Genomic DNA, 17,140 nt, shown 5'->3' with positions numbered 1-17,140 from the left:
ATGAGGAAATAATGCCTAAAGACTCTGAGGAGAATCTAATGGTATCTATATTCAAGCAGAAAGGTGACATTGTAGTTGGTAACTACAGGGGAATTAAACTAACAGAACAGGTTTTCTGATTTTTGAGAGAGTAGTAGATGAGGGATTGGAAAAATTGGGAAAACAGCAGTATCGATTCATGAGGGGAGAGGGACTGTTGATGCCATCTTTATAGGAAGGCTGCTACGGGAAAAAGAGGATAGAGGGAAACCAGAAGCTCTTCTGTGCTTTGGTAGATCTAGAGAAGGCTTATGATAGAATACCAAGAGAAATTATGGTTTGGTTCTTGAAGTTGAAAAGTCCCTGAGAAGCTGGTTAGAATGGTTGAAATAATGTACTAAAGAACAAGGACAAAACTAATAATATCAGTTAGGGAAACAGAAACCTTTGAAGTTAGTGTTAGATTACACTAGGTTCAGCATGAAGCCCACTTCTATTTGTGTTGGTCATGGCTGTGTTAAGTGAAGAGATAAGAAATGAAGAGAAATGTTATAAGCAGATGATTTGGTTATTACTGGTGAAAAGGAGGAAGACTTACAGAGGAGGGTTGTAAAGTGGTAGGAGACATTGGGGGAGGGGTGGCTTGAGGGTAAATGTGACTAAGACTGAGATTATGGTGAGCAGTAAGGGAGGTAGGGACAGGATAGCCATACATGAAAGTAGAGATTGGATTATAAAATAAGTGGAATAATTTAGAAACTTTGGGTCTAATATGGGTCAGGAGAGAGAATGTGAGGCTGAAGTTAAGAATAAGATAAAAACAGCCCTTAGAAGTGGAGGGAGGTAGTGGAAGTGGTATATGATAATAAAATGCCATTCAAATTAAAAGTCAAGATCTATAGCATAGTAATAAGACCAGTGTTAATGTTTAGATTGGAAACATGGGCTCTAAGATGAAAGAGGAAAGCAAAGGTTGAAAGAACAGAGATGAGAATGCTGAGGTGGATGTTATTGCTTGAAAGAATGGAAAAGGATGAAATTGGAAGAATGGCAAGCGTATTAAAGTTTACAGAGGTGATGAAAGTGTCACGACTAAGATTCTATGGGCACTTTTTGTGGATGGATGTTGGGGAAGAATGATAATGAGAGAAGAGGTTTGGTGGAAAAGGGTTGTTTTGATAGAAGGCATTGGAGAAGGCGCATAAGGCAACCAACCCCTTAATATAGGGATGATGGTGGAAAAGTAGTTATTTTACTTCGGTATGGAGCAATGTTCCTAGATATCTGTTTCGAAAGTTTCTTTTTTTTTTTTTTTTTTTTTTTAGTCGATTATTTTTACATGTAATTCTTTGTATTTTTTCGTTTTTTTTTTTCCAATAGAATGTTGCCGGTAATGAAAATTTAATGATTATTCTGTACCTCTTTCCTACTCAGATATGGGCCTTGGAGACCATAGTTCTAGCGACGCCAATATTTATTTTGTTGGAGAGAGAGAACAATTGGTTTTCTCTCACTGGCAATGGCTGTAGCTGATAAACGTGGCAGCAGACTACATCTTTGTAAGTACCTTAACATTGACGTGGTTAGTTTTTACTTAAATTGTTTTTTACAAGGGAAAATAGTCTATTAGCTGATGTTTTCGAAACGTTAGTATTGTGGATTCAAAATATTACATCATCCTAAAAATAGGTCTTGAAAGTACTGAATTGGTGCACAGATTAAATAGAATGTATTTCATCTATCCTAAAGATTTTTTTTTTTTGTATATAATAATTCAGGAATTTATTTATATCTGTGTGGAATAAGGAATTTATTAGTGAGAGATTGCTGTTTTTAATATTCAGGACTCTTTAAAGGGGAGTATTGAATTGAAGATTGGTGATGGTTCATGACAGTCGGGAATAAGTGTATAGTAGCTTTGAATGGTTTCATGCCAGTCTGGAATTGTGAATTAATTTATTGCACTCAGGAATTCAAACATACTTGGATAAGTTTTGCAAAACAACATGAATTATTTTTCGACAGTTAGGAATTACAGTAGTTTATTACAGTTCAGTTTTCGGGACTTGGAAATAATCTGGATAAGGCTCACAAAAGGAAGGAATTACTGTTTGACTGCCAGGAACTAGTTACCAACATCCAGCCGTCATTGAATTAAAGTAGTTTTATAGAATTGAATTCCACTATTTATAGTGCACGACTCGTTAACCTCACCCGTTAAACAGTCATTATGTTTAAGTTAATTCTTCAACAAATGATGATAATTCCCTTAATACTAGACTCACCTGATGGGGCTTTGGCTACAATGCCCTTGCAGAACATCATCACCATCATTATCACCACACATGTCTTCCTCATTATGAATACGCTCAGAATTAATTGATCCAGGGGTACACAGTTCGAACAAGCGACTAACCGTACATTGCACTTACTCGATCGGGGTCGAGTTATAACAAGAAAGATAAGAAGGCGAGGTTCTTTTATCGGTTCCCGATAAAACGCCGGTCGGTTTTATAACCCTTAAATCATTCTTTACGGACATATGCTTCGTTTTCTGTTGTCTGAGAATCTACTCCATTTTAAGTGAGCAGAGATTCCAGCTCTTGAGAACTTTAGCAGCATACGTTTGTTGAATTTTGCTGTATTTGCGGTTCCGGATATGATAAACTGCGGAGGCTCAGATATATTCTTATATTTGTGGAAGTACATTAATATAGGCCCTATGTTTATACGGAATGTTATTCTAGTTGATATTTGGAGTTTCTCTAATGCCATGCCTCATAAAGAAATATGTGAATCATTATTGTCGAGACTTGACTCGAGCTAAGCAGGGCAGCTAGAAGCAGCTTAATTGTATTATGCCTGTACGGAATGGTTAATTTCAAGATTATGGACATGTTTGAGTGTTTTCTTTCAAGCTCTTATAGTACGTTTTCATCTACTGCATATTCCATAAGAAAATTTCACAAACTATGAACGCCAGCATTTCTTCTACGAAGCAAATTAGCAGTCGACAGTGCATGCAAAACATGGTTTGCAGCCTTCCCATGTGAGTGATTGAATTTGGATAACAAAGAAAAAACTACTCTTTTGTTGACGAATCATCTCTTAATCTAACTCAGAGCTGGTAGCAATGTCTGTGTGCCTCGCGCGTTGCACTGTAGACATTACCAGCGAGTCATCGCTGCATCCTGTCTACTCCTAGCTTCTGCGCCCACCTTTTAGCTTTCATCTTTATCTCAGGTCCGTTTCTTTCTTCCATTTAACTGGCCATTATCATCTAAATTTTACTTTATAGATTAACAGGTGGGTTTTCCCTTAGTTGCACCTCGTGCAGTATAGCCATATGACCGCTGGGTCATATGGCCAAAATTACATTGATAAATTAAAAGGATTAGTAGGAAAAGTAATTTAGTTGAATGATTGAATTATATAGGCTGAAAGAGTAGATTTTCGTTTTGGTGATGCTCCTTCAATTCCAGAGTACTAACAGTAATCTTTTTCTATTAGTGTCAGAAATTTTGAATTCAGACTTGTGTGTGACTTGGAGAATTTTATGGTTCCTTGGAAGGAAAGGAGAGATATAACTGCTTCAAAGAACGATGATTAATGCTGAGCATCGATGGCCGGATATTGAGGCAGAGTTGGTGAAGCTTATTGGTAGAGAAGATAAATTAGGGTATGCCTCTCTTAAGAAATTGATCTTAACTTTAGTAGTTGATTTCATTAATCAGGATGTAGTATCTGTGGTTTCGGTGTCTGGCACAAGAAATTCATTAATCTGTTCACGGAATTATGATGTATTATTTTATCTATATAATTGAGGCCCCAGAATTCGTCTTGTTATATTTAGGTTTAAAGAGAGTGATAAGTATGGTGAGAGAGCGTTTAGAAAAGGAAATGTATCTCCTGTCGAATAATTGTATCATACACGAATAGAACAAAGTAGTTTTTCGCTTGAATACTTTGATTCCTAGGAGTGGAGGTATATTGGAATCGCGACAGAGGCGTCTATCCACTTGGTAATTTTTGCCAATTTTAATTATGTCGTTTTGTGACATAGTTGATTCATATTGATGAAATTTTATCCGGCAGGATTTTTATTTCTGGGAATCGGGAATATTTCATTCTCTCTGGTTTTGTGAAGACCCTCCAGTTAAATCTTCAGTTCAAATACCATTATGTTGACCCTACTAATATTTGCGTATAGATATATGCACCGTCATGACTGACGTCTACATGTTCAGGCAGTCTTTAGATATGATTATATTAAGCGAAGGTTGATTAGAGTTTATATTGATTATTATTATTATTATTATTATTATTATTATTATTATTATTATTATTATTTGCTAAGCTACAACCCTAATTGGAAAAGCAGGATGCTGTAAGCCCAGGGGCACAACAGAGAAAATAGCTCAGTAAGGAAAGGGAAGAAGGAAAAAGTAAATATTTCAAGAACAGCAACAACACTAAAATAAATGCTGCCTATATAAAATATAAAAACTTTAACAAAACAAGAGGAAGCGAAATTAGATAGGATAGTGTGCTCGAGTGTACCCTCAAGCAAGAGAACTCTAACCCAAGACAGTGGAAGACCATGGTACAAAGGCTATGGCACTACCCAAGACAAGAGAACAATGGTTTGTTTTTGGAGTGTCCTTCTCCTAGAAGAGCTGCTTACCATAGCTAAAGAGTCTCTTCTACCCTTACGAAGAGGAAAGTAGCCACTGAACAATTACAGTGCAGTAGTTAACCCCTTGGGTGAAGAGGAATTGTTAAGTAATCTCAGTGTTGTCAGGTGTATGAGGACAGAAGCAAATCTGTAAAGAATAGGCCAGACTATTCGGTGTATGTGTAGACAAAAGGAAAGTGCACCTTAACCAGTGAGAAGGATCCAATTTAGTACTGTCAAAGGACTCCATAACTCTCTAGCGGTAGTATCTCAATGGGTGGCTGGTGTCGTGGCCAATCTACTAGATTAAAAGAATCTAAGCATCGGTCACATTGTTAAGAATTGCAGAATGTTTAATTGTGTAATTTTATAAGTAAATAGATTTTAAAAAAAATATTGATAAAAAAGAAAATGTCATGGAGTTCTGTTAAAGAAAATTATCATCTTTTTGTTAAGCATCATAGGACTTACGAACTAACCAAGAAAATTGAAAGTAACAAGTACTGTTAGGTATTATGTTAACTAACCCGAGAGAATGCTGCAAATTTAATTTCATAATCAAAAGAATTGAAAGTATAAACATATGATGTAAGAGCTAGATCAATAAATTGACAATGTGAGGAAGATTATGGGTGATGCAACTTTGCTAAGTAGAATGAATGGGAGTATCCTCGTCCTGACGAAGAATATTACTTTGGGGTAGATTGGATATTTATGAAGGTTTTTAACACTTGGAAATAGAGAATTACATGAAGACATTTTTAAGTGGAAGTTATAGGTTAGCTTTAAGGAAAATGAAACATTGACTTGTATATATGTATGTTATCAACTTGCGGACCTGATCATTATGTTAATATCTAAGGGGAATATGTTATTGAAGGAATTCCTCTTTATGAGCGTTTTTCTCATATTATTAGGAGCGACAAGATCTTGTGGAAGGCAAACAAAAATAGGCTAGAGTAAAGATTTTATTGAATGAGTTGTAATACAAGTGTTCGTGTTGAGACATGATTTAAGTGTAAGTGAACGAGTTTTGTCAGTGGTGTCCGAGATGGAATATTTTGTGAAAATTAAGTTTTTACAAGTATTGATCTTAGCAATTATAGTATACCTTAATTCGTGTATCATTTAGCTAAGGGAGCTATCAGGATATTTTTTAAAGGATGTTCATCCCTTTAGCTTCAAGGTTCTCAGGGGGGTGTTGAGGAGCTATTGTTATATTTAGTTGGAAGAATATAATCAATTTACATTTGAACTTTCTATTTAGCTCTCATCTCATTTACAGATTTCAATGGCGTGGAAGGTAATAGATTTTTGGTTTTTGGTTAAATTACAATCATAAGATTATGAGACATATTATAATTATTTTCAACCCAAAGGTAAATCATGGCTTTCAAAGATGTTCATCGGTCTCAAATTTAACATTGTTTAGATGCTGTCATTGAAAGTCATCTCTTACCTACTCCAATCTTCAATCTGAGTTTAGTCATTCCATTCCTAATAAGCTATAACAAAAGTTCATGATATTGATAGGTATAAGTTAGTAAGTTTTTTTTTATTATATAATTTATTGTATCAAAAGTAATAGTTTTTAAGGATTTGGAAATTAGTAGTATTTTTGCCCCTGTTTTTGTAAACATTCTTCAGGCACGCTGTTTTGAATCTCATAATTGCATATCTGAACATTCCATATGAGAAAGTTGAAAAAAAAAAAACATTGCATCACTGCTGTCCAATGGCAGTTGGCTGGGATGGTACACGAAATTAATCATTGAAGTAACTAATCCTTCCTGTTTTCCTTTGTTACTGAGTATTGTAGCTTTTAACTTAGTCTGTATTAGCACAGCTCATTAAGATCTTGCACAAATGCTGTTTTTTATGCTATGGTGTCGTCCTTGTTAGAGACTTTATCAAACATGAAAACTCCACGAGCCTTACCTGCTTCAGTAGAGATCCTTCCCGCAAAAGGAAATTGGTCTTGATGTAGAATGTCAGACGAACATTTTAGATCATTATTAAGCAGTTACATAGTTCAACTTTATAACCATTACTGAAGTACGATTATAAGTTTTTTTTAGAATGTTATTACTTAAGTAATTCTATTCACCATTTCCCTTGAATTTTGGTCTCTTCCTTTTAGGATTCTCATTTGACTGTTTCTGTCTCGCTATAGAATCTCTCGGGGTCTTCTCGAATGGCAATTGTCCTTTGCTTACTAAATATTAAAATACACTGTGATCCTTTTTATAAGTGTCACCATCTGTGACTAGAGTAGTTGTGCTGTTCTGTATTTCCTCTAATCTCGTTGGAATTGTACCCTCTCACCCAATTTTGATACAATTTTATGCTTATCTGGTTCCTCATGGACGACCTCACTCTTTACCAAGGCATGGTTAGTGTTCTCGGGATGGTTGTTTAATGAACTGCTTTGAGCCGTTTGCTCATTTGTCGAGGTGCACTCATTTTGAGTATCTTTCTTGTCCAACTAAAAACCTTCATTATTATTTCCTAAATCTTTTCCAATTCTATGATTATCTTTTTCAGTTTGCTCGTTGATATTTAATGCTGCCATTCCGTCTATCACTTCATCTTCTGCAGACTGCTCGGTAAGGTTTTGTACCTGTTCAATACTCAGTGGTTTTTCCTCAGGAATAGGGTCAATAAGGTTGCTTTGAGAGTTCATGTCCATTTTTGTTATAGATAATTTCCCAGGCATGGTTTGTCTTTCAAAATCTTGTAGACGGGAGTCGTCATGTGTGTCTAGAGTAGTTGTGCTGTTCTGTATCTCCTCTAACTTTGTTGGAATTGTACCTTCTGTTTCTCCCAATTTTAGTACAACCTTACTCACAACTGGTTCTTCTTGGATGACCTGTCTCTTTTCCAAGGCATGGTTAGTGATTTCGGGATAGTTGTTTCGGAAGGCCCTGAACCATTTGCTCATTTGTTGGGGTGCTCTCATTTTGAGTATCTTTCTTGTTCAACGGAAAACCTTCAGTATTATTTCCTAAATCTTTTCCAATTCCCTGATTATCTTTTTCAGTTTGCTTGTTGATATTTATTGCTGCTATTGCGTCTATCCCTTCATCTTCTGCAGAATGCTCGGTAAGGTTTTGTACCTGTTCAATACTCAGTGGTTTTTCCTCAGGAATAGGGTCAATAAGGTTGATTTGAGAGTTCATGTCCATTTTTGTTATAGATAATTTCCCAGGCATGGTTTGTCTTTCAAAATCTTGTAGACGGGAGTCGTCATGTGTGTCTAGAGTAGTTGTGCTGTTCTGTATCTCCTCTAACTTTGTTGGAATTGTACCTTCTGTTTCTCCCAATTTTAGTACAACCTTACTCACAACTGGTTCTTCTTGGATGACCTGTCTCTTTTCCAAGGCATGGTTAGTGATTTCGGGATAGTTGTTTCCCGGAAGGCCCTGAACCATTTGCTCATTTGTTGGGGTGCTCTCATTTTGAGTATCTTTCTTGTTCAACGGAAAACCTTCAGTATTATTTCCTAAATCTTTTCCAATTCCCGGATTATCTTTTTCAGTTTGCTTGTTGATATTTATTGCTGCTATGCGTCTATCCCTTCATCCTCTGCAGAATGCTCGGTAAGGTTTTGTGCCTGTTCAATACTCAGTGGTTTTTCCTCAGGAATAGGGTCAATAAGGTCGTTTTGATAGTTCATGTCCAATTTTGTTATAGACGATTTCCTTGGTGTGATTTGGCTTTTAAAATCTTGTAAACGGGAGTCATCTTCTGTCTGTGGTGTTTTGTTTATAGTTTCTGAGTCTTGGATCTTATTTAAGTGCTCAGAAATATTTACAGAGTTTCTCTCTTCCTCTGGCTCAGGTTTGTTATTATCTTCAGTGATTCTGTCATCCTCTGGTTCAAGTTTGCTACTATCTTCAGTGATTTTACCCTCATATTCATTCTTTTGACCTTGCCCTTTATTGAATAATTGTGGAATGCCTTCAAAAGGTGAAAGTTTTATAGAATCTGTGTCGTTTCCAGTTGATCTTGCATTAGGATCTTGACACAAAAGAGTATGCTTAACATCCTCTGTATCATCATCTTGCTTATTCTTATCCTTCATGGTGTGGAAACAACCCTTCTTCTTCCAGAAGCAGTATCCTCCAGTTGCAGCTGCCACCACTAGGAGTATTACGATTATTGTTACTGTTACTGTTGTTATTCCTGTTTGTAGCTCTGGCGTCCTAGGTGACGTAGTTGGTGAAAGATCAATCAATGTCACTGTTTCCGGTCGATTTGGTTGGTCGTGGATATTTGACTGTCCTGTAAAGAAAGATGAAGTTAAGTCTTACCCTGTCCTTAGGAAGTGGATGTTTTGACATATTTTCATTATTATTATCATAATTACAAGCCAATGTTCAACCTTAGTTTGAGAAGCAGAATGCTACAAGCAGCCCAGTATAGAAATTAAAGAATTTAGAATAATGGACTTCATTAAAATATCTCTGCAGCTACAAAGTTCTTCACTTAATCTTAAATATGCTCGTAAATATTTGTTCGTGTGTATTTTTTGTTATTTTCATGCCGTTGCTGTGAACATTTATACAATAGTGGAGCTTTTATGTTTTGACAATTAGGAGCTGTTGTGAGCTGTCATATATGCTTATGGATGCATATGTCTTGTGAATGCTTGTGAGCGCGAAGTGTTCTATTTAAACTTATGCAAAAAATCAATACAAGTTGATTTTTCACTGTTTGTCAATGTTCACTTGCTGCTTTCACACTCCACTCTCACAAAGGAGTTGGCTCAGTAATCCCTTAATCCATATTAAATTTTGTCTCCTCAACGCCTTTTACAGAGATCATGCTACATTTTTTTAAAGGTCGCTCGTGAATGGCAGAGGCAAAGAAAAGTGACAATGTCTTGGAGACAGGGCAATGCCCTAGACACTGATCAGTACCTATACCACGTGTCCACCCAAGCTAGGACCAGGGAGGGCCAAGCAGTTCGTCCCTTCTTATCTTATTCAATAATTTCGTTCCACTACCATCCATTTAAACAACTAATAATAAAGATCTTGAAAGTGTTAAGGAATTCAATTTTTGCATACTAACTTACATTTTGCGCTATATAGATATCTTCCATTTAATATCATGGCCTTATATCATTTGCTGTAACTTTCATTTTCGAACTTTCTAAATACAAAGGCTTAAAGAAATTATCATTTTCTTTAGCTTTCAATCACTTCTACCTACCAATTCTATATCATATGTTGACATAAACCACTCCCTTTTTTCTGCATACTTGTCTCTTCCAGTTTCTTTTCACTATCCATCACCAACTTGTATCAGATAGAAATAGACATTCTATACTTCATTCACAGCTTGTTTCATAACACATAGCTTTACATCAAATCTAATGATAATGTCTTTATCATTTGCATATCTCCATCCTCAATAGTCTAACAAATTCTTAGGAATCGTGACCTGCCTGTCTCAATCCCTTCACAACGCCAGTTTTTTTTTTTTTTTTTTTTTTTTTTTTTTTTTTTTTTTTTGTGGGGGGGGGGGGGGTTCCCAGACCGGCTTTTATACCTAACAAGCCACTTTCTTGCCTTCATACTCTAATACATGCTTTGGTAAGTTTGTTTTGTCGTAAGAATTTTTAGATCATTCCACAAATTCTGCTCTTACACAACTGAATCTTGACAAACACTTCATCGATGCATCTTCCTTTTGATAAATGTGAATTATGCCATACATTGCCAGTTAAAATCCCAGCAGAACCTCTTTAGCTAATTAAGTAGTTGTTGTCCACTGTTGTTTCTTGAAATCCTCTGAACTTCGGGCACCGTTTATTTCTCTACCATTATAATAACCCTCTTTATGACCTGAACAGTGACTATTAAAAGTACTAAAATTTACATTAACATCTTCCTCTTTTTTTGCATTCAGATTTTCCCCCTTTTTTTCCACAGACCCGGGTTTTTTAAGAATTTCTCCAGGTGTGGATTTCATCTTGCAACCTTTGTATTTATCTCTTTTCTCAATTGCTTGTTAAGAATTCTCTTAGCATTACTTCTTTGTGTCCTCCTGCTACCTATGGGAATTTATTCTTCAAGTATACATATATGAAATAATACCCGTGGGAACAGGTGTGTTGATAGCCTTCAGAATAGTGCCCCCTAGCCATAAGCTCCCTTGTACAGTCTGAGAAAGCCAGGAAGTAAAAGCATAATTATTATAAACCTTACTGTGGTGTCTATTTGAGTGTGTGACCTCCTCAAGCGAAATAGTAAAGTATTGGATATGGGTGATGCCCCCTTGATAGACTATACTATGTTAAACTTTCTAAGATCGTTGTGGTGTGGCCGTTACAGATATCATACATTCCCAATTTTGCCTTATGGTAATCACATTAGTGTTAAGGAGTCCAATGAAATAGGTTTAATTTCTTGAAATGTAGGGCTTTGATTTCAACAGATGTGTTATTATAAGCGTGGTTTACTAATAAATGATATATCAAAGTTTTTGTGTGTGTGCATAGGCTTTGAAGGAAGTTTATCATCTATATATTGAAGACAAATAAATAAGCAACTTTTTTGTTTTTCTTCAAAAGATAAGTGTAATAAGAGATGCTACATATTGTGCCAATATCTTATACTGCAGTATTTACTTTAGCCAATACAGAGACTGATAAAAGAAAGAATATGTAAAGAATCATATATAGGAAGGCATACATAGAATCTGGAAGGAAAATAAAGGAATGAGTAAATGGATGTACTTGAAAAGCAAACCTTTTCCATCGATTCCCGAGGTTTTGAGCAAATCTTCCCAAGAACGATTATCTCTGTGGGAGGCATTTAAAGGACCTTGCCCATACATATAACAACTCTCCATTTTCTATCCACTCCAACCTGGAGATCTTAGAAAGTTTTACAGAGTATAGTGACCTAGCTGTGCTCATACAAACCCATAAGTTAACAGTTTTTGTATTTCTAACAACACTGTTTTTTGTTATTTTCCTTTTTTTGCACATACTAAAAATTGGTGAATTTTTAGTTAGTACTAGAAAATTTATTACCATGGTGTTTGCAGTTCAGTGTCACATTGATGTACTGATTTGCTGGCACGTGAGCGTAGACGAACTTGAATGGCTCTGCATTTACCTGAGTGAACTTTCTTTCAAAGACCTTGTCGACTGAAACACGCAAAAAACCATTTAAACGTTCCAGAGTGATTGTAGTCCATTTAACAAACAGGTCTCTTGTATGTTCTGTTATATTCTGCTTCTCGTTTTGAGGACTTGATTTCCAGCTCATCAAGGTCATGTCTATAGCTTGACCATTCTTCTCCATTTGGAGGTAGCCTATGGGATGTTTGTCTTCAGAATCAAATCCTAGCGCGAACTTGCTCCAGTCCTGATTTCCAGTCTGCAGCGTTACTTCAAAGGTACCCTGGAATTCTTGGATGGTAGACCAGTCATCGTCATCTGGCTTTCCAAGGAGAAAGGTTTCACATTCTGCAAAGAAAGTAACAATGAGTTTGGTGCATGTGATATTGTATAGATGAATTTTATAGGTTTTAGAAATCCTGATTCGTATTGATGGTAAATTGTGATAAAGATGTACACTTTAAAGTTCTTCTCTTCTATGTAGATATGTTTTTGTTGACCCTAGTTATTCCTTATTTAGACATGGTTAAGACGAGGTCTCAAGCTTTACGTTAATAGGTTTAAAAAAATACTTCTTACAGATATAGGTATTTTGTAAAAAAGTAGACTTTATTAATATTTTATTTAAAGGCTTTATGTGGGTGTTATGCTAAATTAAATAAGTAAATTATAAAAATGAAAGTAGTCTTTAGTTTGTAAAATTAATTTGCATAAACACATGGCATAGAGATTTGGAACACTTGCTTGATCATTTAAGTATACAAATAAGTTTGATTTGCTAATATTAAGAAAAACCTGGGCAGCATCCCTGGGATGGAAATGGGAAGGAGCCTACGCAAATTCTGAGATTTATGGTTTGGGGCCGAGTGTAGTCTTTCCAGTGTATCAACTTTTAATTCTAGTATCTCGTAGGGGGAAGCACTGTAGACATTAGACAAGTGTCTTATAGTAATGTTCCATCGACCCCAAGCTGTTCTTAAGTTTTAGCGTATTACTATATCTCTATTCCATTTCCCTTTCTTCTATCTTGATGTCCAACCTCTTAACTTTTACTTCTTCCTGCATTCAACTGTGAAGTTTTCTCCAGTTGTAATTGGATGCTGAATAGCCTATCAGACCTTAATGCCAGGCCTTATGGCACAAATTCCTCAATTCATATTTGTCCAATACTAAATGTATTATTTCTAGTGTATTTTTCTGTCTGATGATTACTGTAGTCTTTACAGTGTTATTTTTTTCTCTCAAATACACAGTGTAGTGTTTCCAGTAATTTTAAAGTTTGGAATTTCAATGCCCTCTTGGTGCACCCAACCATACTCAGTAGTATTAATGGTTTTGTTGTAAAGTTAATGACAAATTTTAAGTGTCCAAACAGTGACCTAGGCTGTTACTTGTGGCCCCTCCAACAGTCCTTTGAGACTGTTCTATTTACAATCTGTTTTGAATTTGCAAAACGCAGTGTCTAGCAGAGATTACCAGATAATCTAAAAACAAGGAAAAATAAGTACAGTACACATTATTTGTTAAAGGGTTTGTAATTCGTGAGTTTGTCAAACCCCAGTAACAATTTTTTAGTAATGAATGGGTTGGGAACCTTTAGATTATTCTAATTATATTTTTTTTTTCATCTCAAGAATATTGAAAGTTACACTTCGATATTGTTGCTCTCAAAGGCCTACATGAATATTTACTTAATGTAACCCGCTTTTGAACTTGCAAAGATAGCCTTACACACCCCTTACCTGATCGGACCGCTTTTTCACTCACGATCGCTTACCTTCCCTCTCTTTTCCTCCCTCCTGGGTAGGGATTTTGATGTTGCATGTGCTGTCTCTCTCTCTCTCTCTCTCTCTCTCTCTCTCTCTCTCTCTCTCTCTCTCTCTCTCTCTCTCTCTCTCTCTCTGTGAAGTTGTAATTACGTGTGTAACTTTTATCATGTCACTCAGATTGTCTCGCTTCGGTTGTAAATAAACATCTCATTGCTCCTCTCTACGTTAATAATGATCCACATGGATTGGGTGTGCATCACCTCCTTGTACCGCTTGCCAGAACAGAGGAGCAATGAGAAAGTGTTTATTTGTGAGCGAAGTGAGCCACAGGAGAGCAAAGAGAGAAAGAAGCATAACACACATGTACCATCAACAACCATAGCTATTCATGTAACGGAGTAGCTGAGAGGTAGGGAAAAAAATAAGGGGGAGGCAGGTAAGCGCATGGAAGACAGCTGGCAAATCAGGAAAGGTGTGGACAGGCTATCCCCACCAATCCTAAAACATGGCTCGGTTGTGTAAATATGCAGTCTGCATTATACCAATGAAATGCTCTCTCTCTCTCTCTCTCTCTCTCTCTCTCTCTCTCTCTCTCTCTCTCTCTCCTGAAAGGATGTCTTTAGCATTCTTAAAATAAGATTGCTTACTTTTTGCTCAAGCCCTTTTCTGTCTACACACGATCATAGAGAATCGACTAACTACCTGATTGATAGGAACTTCAGAGAAAATTAACTCCTTTTTTTTTCTTTTTTTTTTTTTTTTTACAGAGAAGTAATGAACAATTGGCTCTCTGAATAAAAGTTGTAAGTGGAGAGAACCTGTTGGACATGAATGTAGTATTAGGTCGATGAAGCAAGTATTTTGAAGATTTGTTGAATTGAAACGGAAGAAGAGAATCAAACCTGAGTGATGCAAGTCTTGAAAGGGTTGGATTAGAGTTCAGAATTGTTGTGAAATGACTGTTGAATGAAGAAAGGGAAGACACCGGGAGTTGATGGAATCACAAGTGGGATGCTGCTTTATGGTGAAGATGGTGTGATTGAGTGGCCCACCAGGCTTCATAAGATATGTTTAGCTGAGGGAAAGGTTGCTAAGGAATTGCTGAAATGAATAATTGTTCACCGTTAAAAGTGACAAAAGCAACTGTAAGAATTATAGGGGTTAGAACATAAGTTGGTATATCAGGGATAATATATAGTAGGATTTGAGTGCAAGTTAGAGGGTGTGTAGTTTAAGTGTTATGTCACAGTTACATGAGAAATTTGAAAGATAAAAATATTTTATTGGATGTACATGAAGCTAGAGACTCTTATACAATCATTATTATTACTTGCTAAGCTACGATCCTAGTTGGAAATGCAAGATACTACAAGCCCAAGGGCTCCAACAGAGAAAAAACGGATTTTGAGTGAAGCGAAAAATCTATTTTTGGGTGAGATGGCCATGATGTCCTGATGAAAGGTTCCTTTAGTAGCTTCCCAAGGGTATATATGACTACAGTGATATTCCCAGAGAATTAAACCAAAGGTTTCACAGAATCCTAACTTCTGGCGAGAGTACCCTTAAGATTACTCTCAAGGGTATCGTATATAATCAGGGGACGTATTCTCGACACGCCACATGGCAATCTGCACCCCGAATAGCCTTTACGCTTCGAGGGGGATACGTGGCAGAATTAGAAGGGTAGCCACAATAAAGGTTACCCTGGTTCCCCTACTACTATCGTATCACAACCGCCCCAACTCCCTCTGGCGGTCATTCCTTGTAGCGTTGAGCATGGTGCTACAGATACAGTAGTTCAGGTTGGGAAACCGTGAAGATCTTTTCATAGAAAAGAAGGGTGGGTCCATCAGGACGTCATGGCCATCTCACCCAAAAATAGATTTTTCTCCGCTCAAAATCCGTTTTTTGGGCTCAAGCCATGATGTCCTGATGGAAGCATACCAGAGAATTAATGTATCTGTGGATTTTTATCAGTGCCTTAACCTTGGGACAATATTTCTACGGCCAAAAGGGCCAATTGAGACAAATGACGTTACCGTTATTCGTCATTATCACTAAGCATAACAATGTTAGTGCTTCCTGCCCCCTGCAGGGAAGATTAATTTTTAGATGTTAGAAAAGGGGCATCAAGGTAGCATATATTGTATGAACAAACATAAGTATACACTGAGAATACAAACGGTCTCAAGGATTGTATATATTGCGGAACCAATATCAGTGTCCTCATCAGTTGTTTGTAAGCATACAATGATATGAGAAATATTTACATGAGTAAGTCAAGGAAATCTGGCATTTTAAACATACAATTGTTGGGCGAATTAGGACGCAACTGCATTTTAATAGACATTTATTCCTAATAAATGACTACATGCTAAATGCATGTAGCATGATAAGGAAATTATACAAGAGACATACATAGAAATTAATGTTCCCTTTTTTGAAAGGGGAAAAATGATTAGTGCCACTCTCAGACTGAAGAAAAGCTCTTCTAACAAGAATTTTTTTTTTTTTATAATTTCTGTACATGAAATAGTCTAACAACACTGTGTACTATGTACACAGGGCACTAGTGGTATCCGTATAATTTCACACCTGAGATTCTGAACAGATTTGGTGTTACCTAGGCAACACTTATTCAAAGGGAGGTCACACGAAAAATGCTGATCCCTTCTCATTTTAATTGATAGTCCCAATCAATTTACTGTTCATCGCAGAGCTAGACGACAGGGTCCAAAATAGCACCTGCCGCCACCACATAATGCTTCAATCCATAGATTTGCTTAGCATGGTGTCTGTAAGACACACTGGACAACCTCCGATCAGTAATTGAGTGAACAGGCTGAAGTCCACACACTGAAAGGTTCAGTAATGAAGCAACTTTTCTCTGATCTTTATCTGCAGGAGCACTGTCAGGATCCGCTCCATGAATAAGGTAGGTGAGCTTCGCCCTCAGTTGTAGGGATAGTTTGATCCAAAGTTTTCTCATGTAAAGAGCTGTTTCTCCTGAAGTCTGAAGTTCTATGAAGATAGACCTTAGATGCTCTAGCAGACCTAGAGAGACATCTTCCTTCAGAGGGCAGATTCTCCAGGAACCGCACCTCTTAGTGGGTAGGTCGTCTTTAGTAAGAAAGGTTAGATCAGGAAAGAGATGCAGTTCTCCCACTTAATGTGGCCCTCATCCCCAGATAGGGCCATTATTTCACTAACTCTAGCCCCAGAGGCTATAGCGAACCGAAAAAAATAACCTTTTAGGTTAGATGCTTGAGGGAACAATCCTCATTGTTCACAGGTGAGGCATTATGTAGGACCTTGTCCAAAGACCATGAGATGGGCTTTAGTGGCGCTGCTGGCCTAAGTCTGCACATGTTTTCGGAATCTTATTAAAGATTTCATTTGTCAGATCCATTTAAAGGGCATATAGAAGAGGTCTAGTCGGGGCTGACTTGCACATAGATATTGGTCCATGGATCCAAAGATCCAATCAAGTGACCTTTCGCAAAGTCGGCCATACCCTTGGTGCTTACTCAAGGGTTTATATGGGGACAAGGCCGAAGAACTAGACTTCTCATAGTATCCAAG

General features: G+C 36.9%; 2 protein-coding genes and 1 pseudogene across 2 annotated transcripts in view; 1 reads left to right on the top strand and 2 right to left on the bottom strand.

The window, feature by feature from the left end:
- LOC137615244 (uncharacterized) overlaps window positions 1-2,433 on the bottom strand; it is a 19,081-nt gene extending 16,648 nt beyond the window's left edge. Inside the window, exon 1 of the mRNA XM_068344964.1 lies at window positions 2,265-2,433. Coding sequence (XP_068201065.1) covers window positions 2,265-2,337 — 73 coding nt within the window. The 5' untranslated portion in view covers window positions 2,338-2,433. The remainder of the gene's footprint in view (window positions 1-2,264) is intronic.
- LOC137615243 (excitatory amino acid transporter 3-like) overlaps window positions 1-17,140 on the top strand; it is a 1,014,688-nt gene that overhangs the window by 106,347 nt on the left and 891,201 nt on the right. Inside the window, exon 2 of the mRNA XM_068344957.1 lies at window positions 1,414-1,538. The gene's annotated coding sequence lies outside the window, so the exon portion shown is untranslated. The remainder of the gene's footprint in view (window positions 1-1,413; window positions 1,539-17,140) is intronic.
- LOC137615245 (uncharacterized) overlaps window positions 5,609-17,140 on the bottom strand; it is a 33,465-nt pseudogene continuing 21,933 nt past the window's right edge.

Source organism: Palaemon carinicauda, chromosome 21, assembly GCF_036898095.1.
Source record: "Palaemon carinicauda isolate YSFRI2023 chromosome 21, ASM3689809v2, whole genome shotgun sequence".
Lineage (NCBI taxonomy): Eukaryota > Metazoa > Arthropoda > Malacostraca > Decapoda > Palaemonidae > Palaemon > Palaemon carinicauda.
This window is presented reverse-complemented; position numbering and strand designations above follow the sequence as displayed.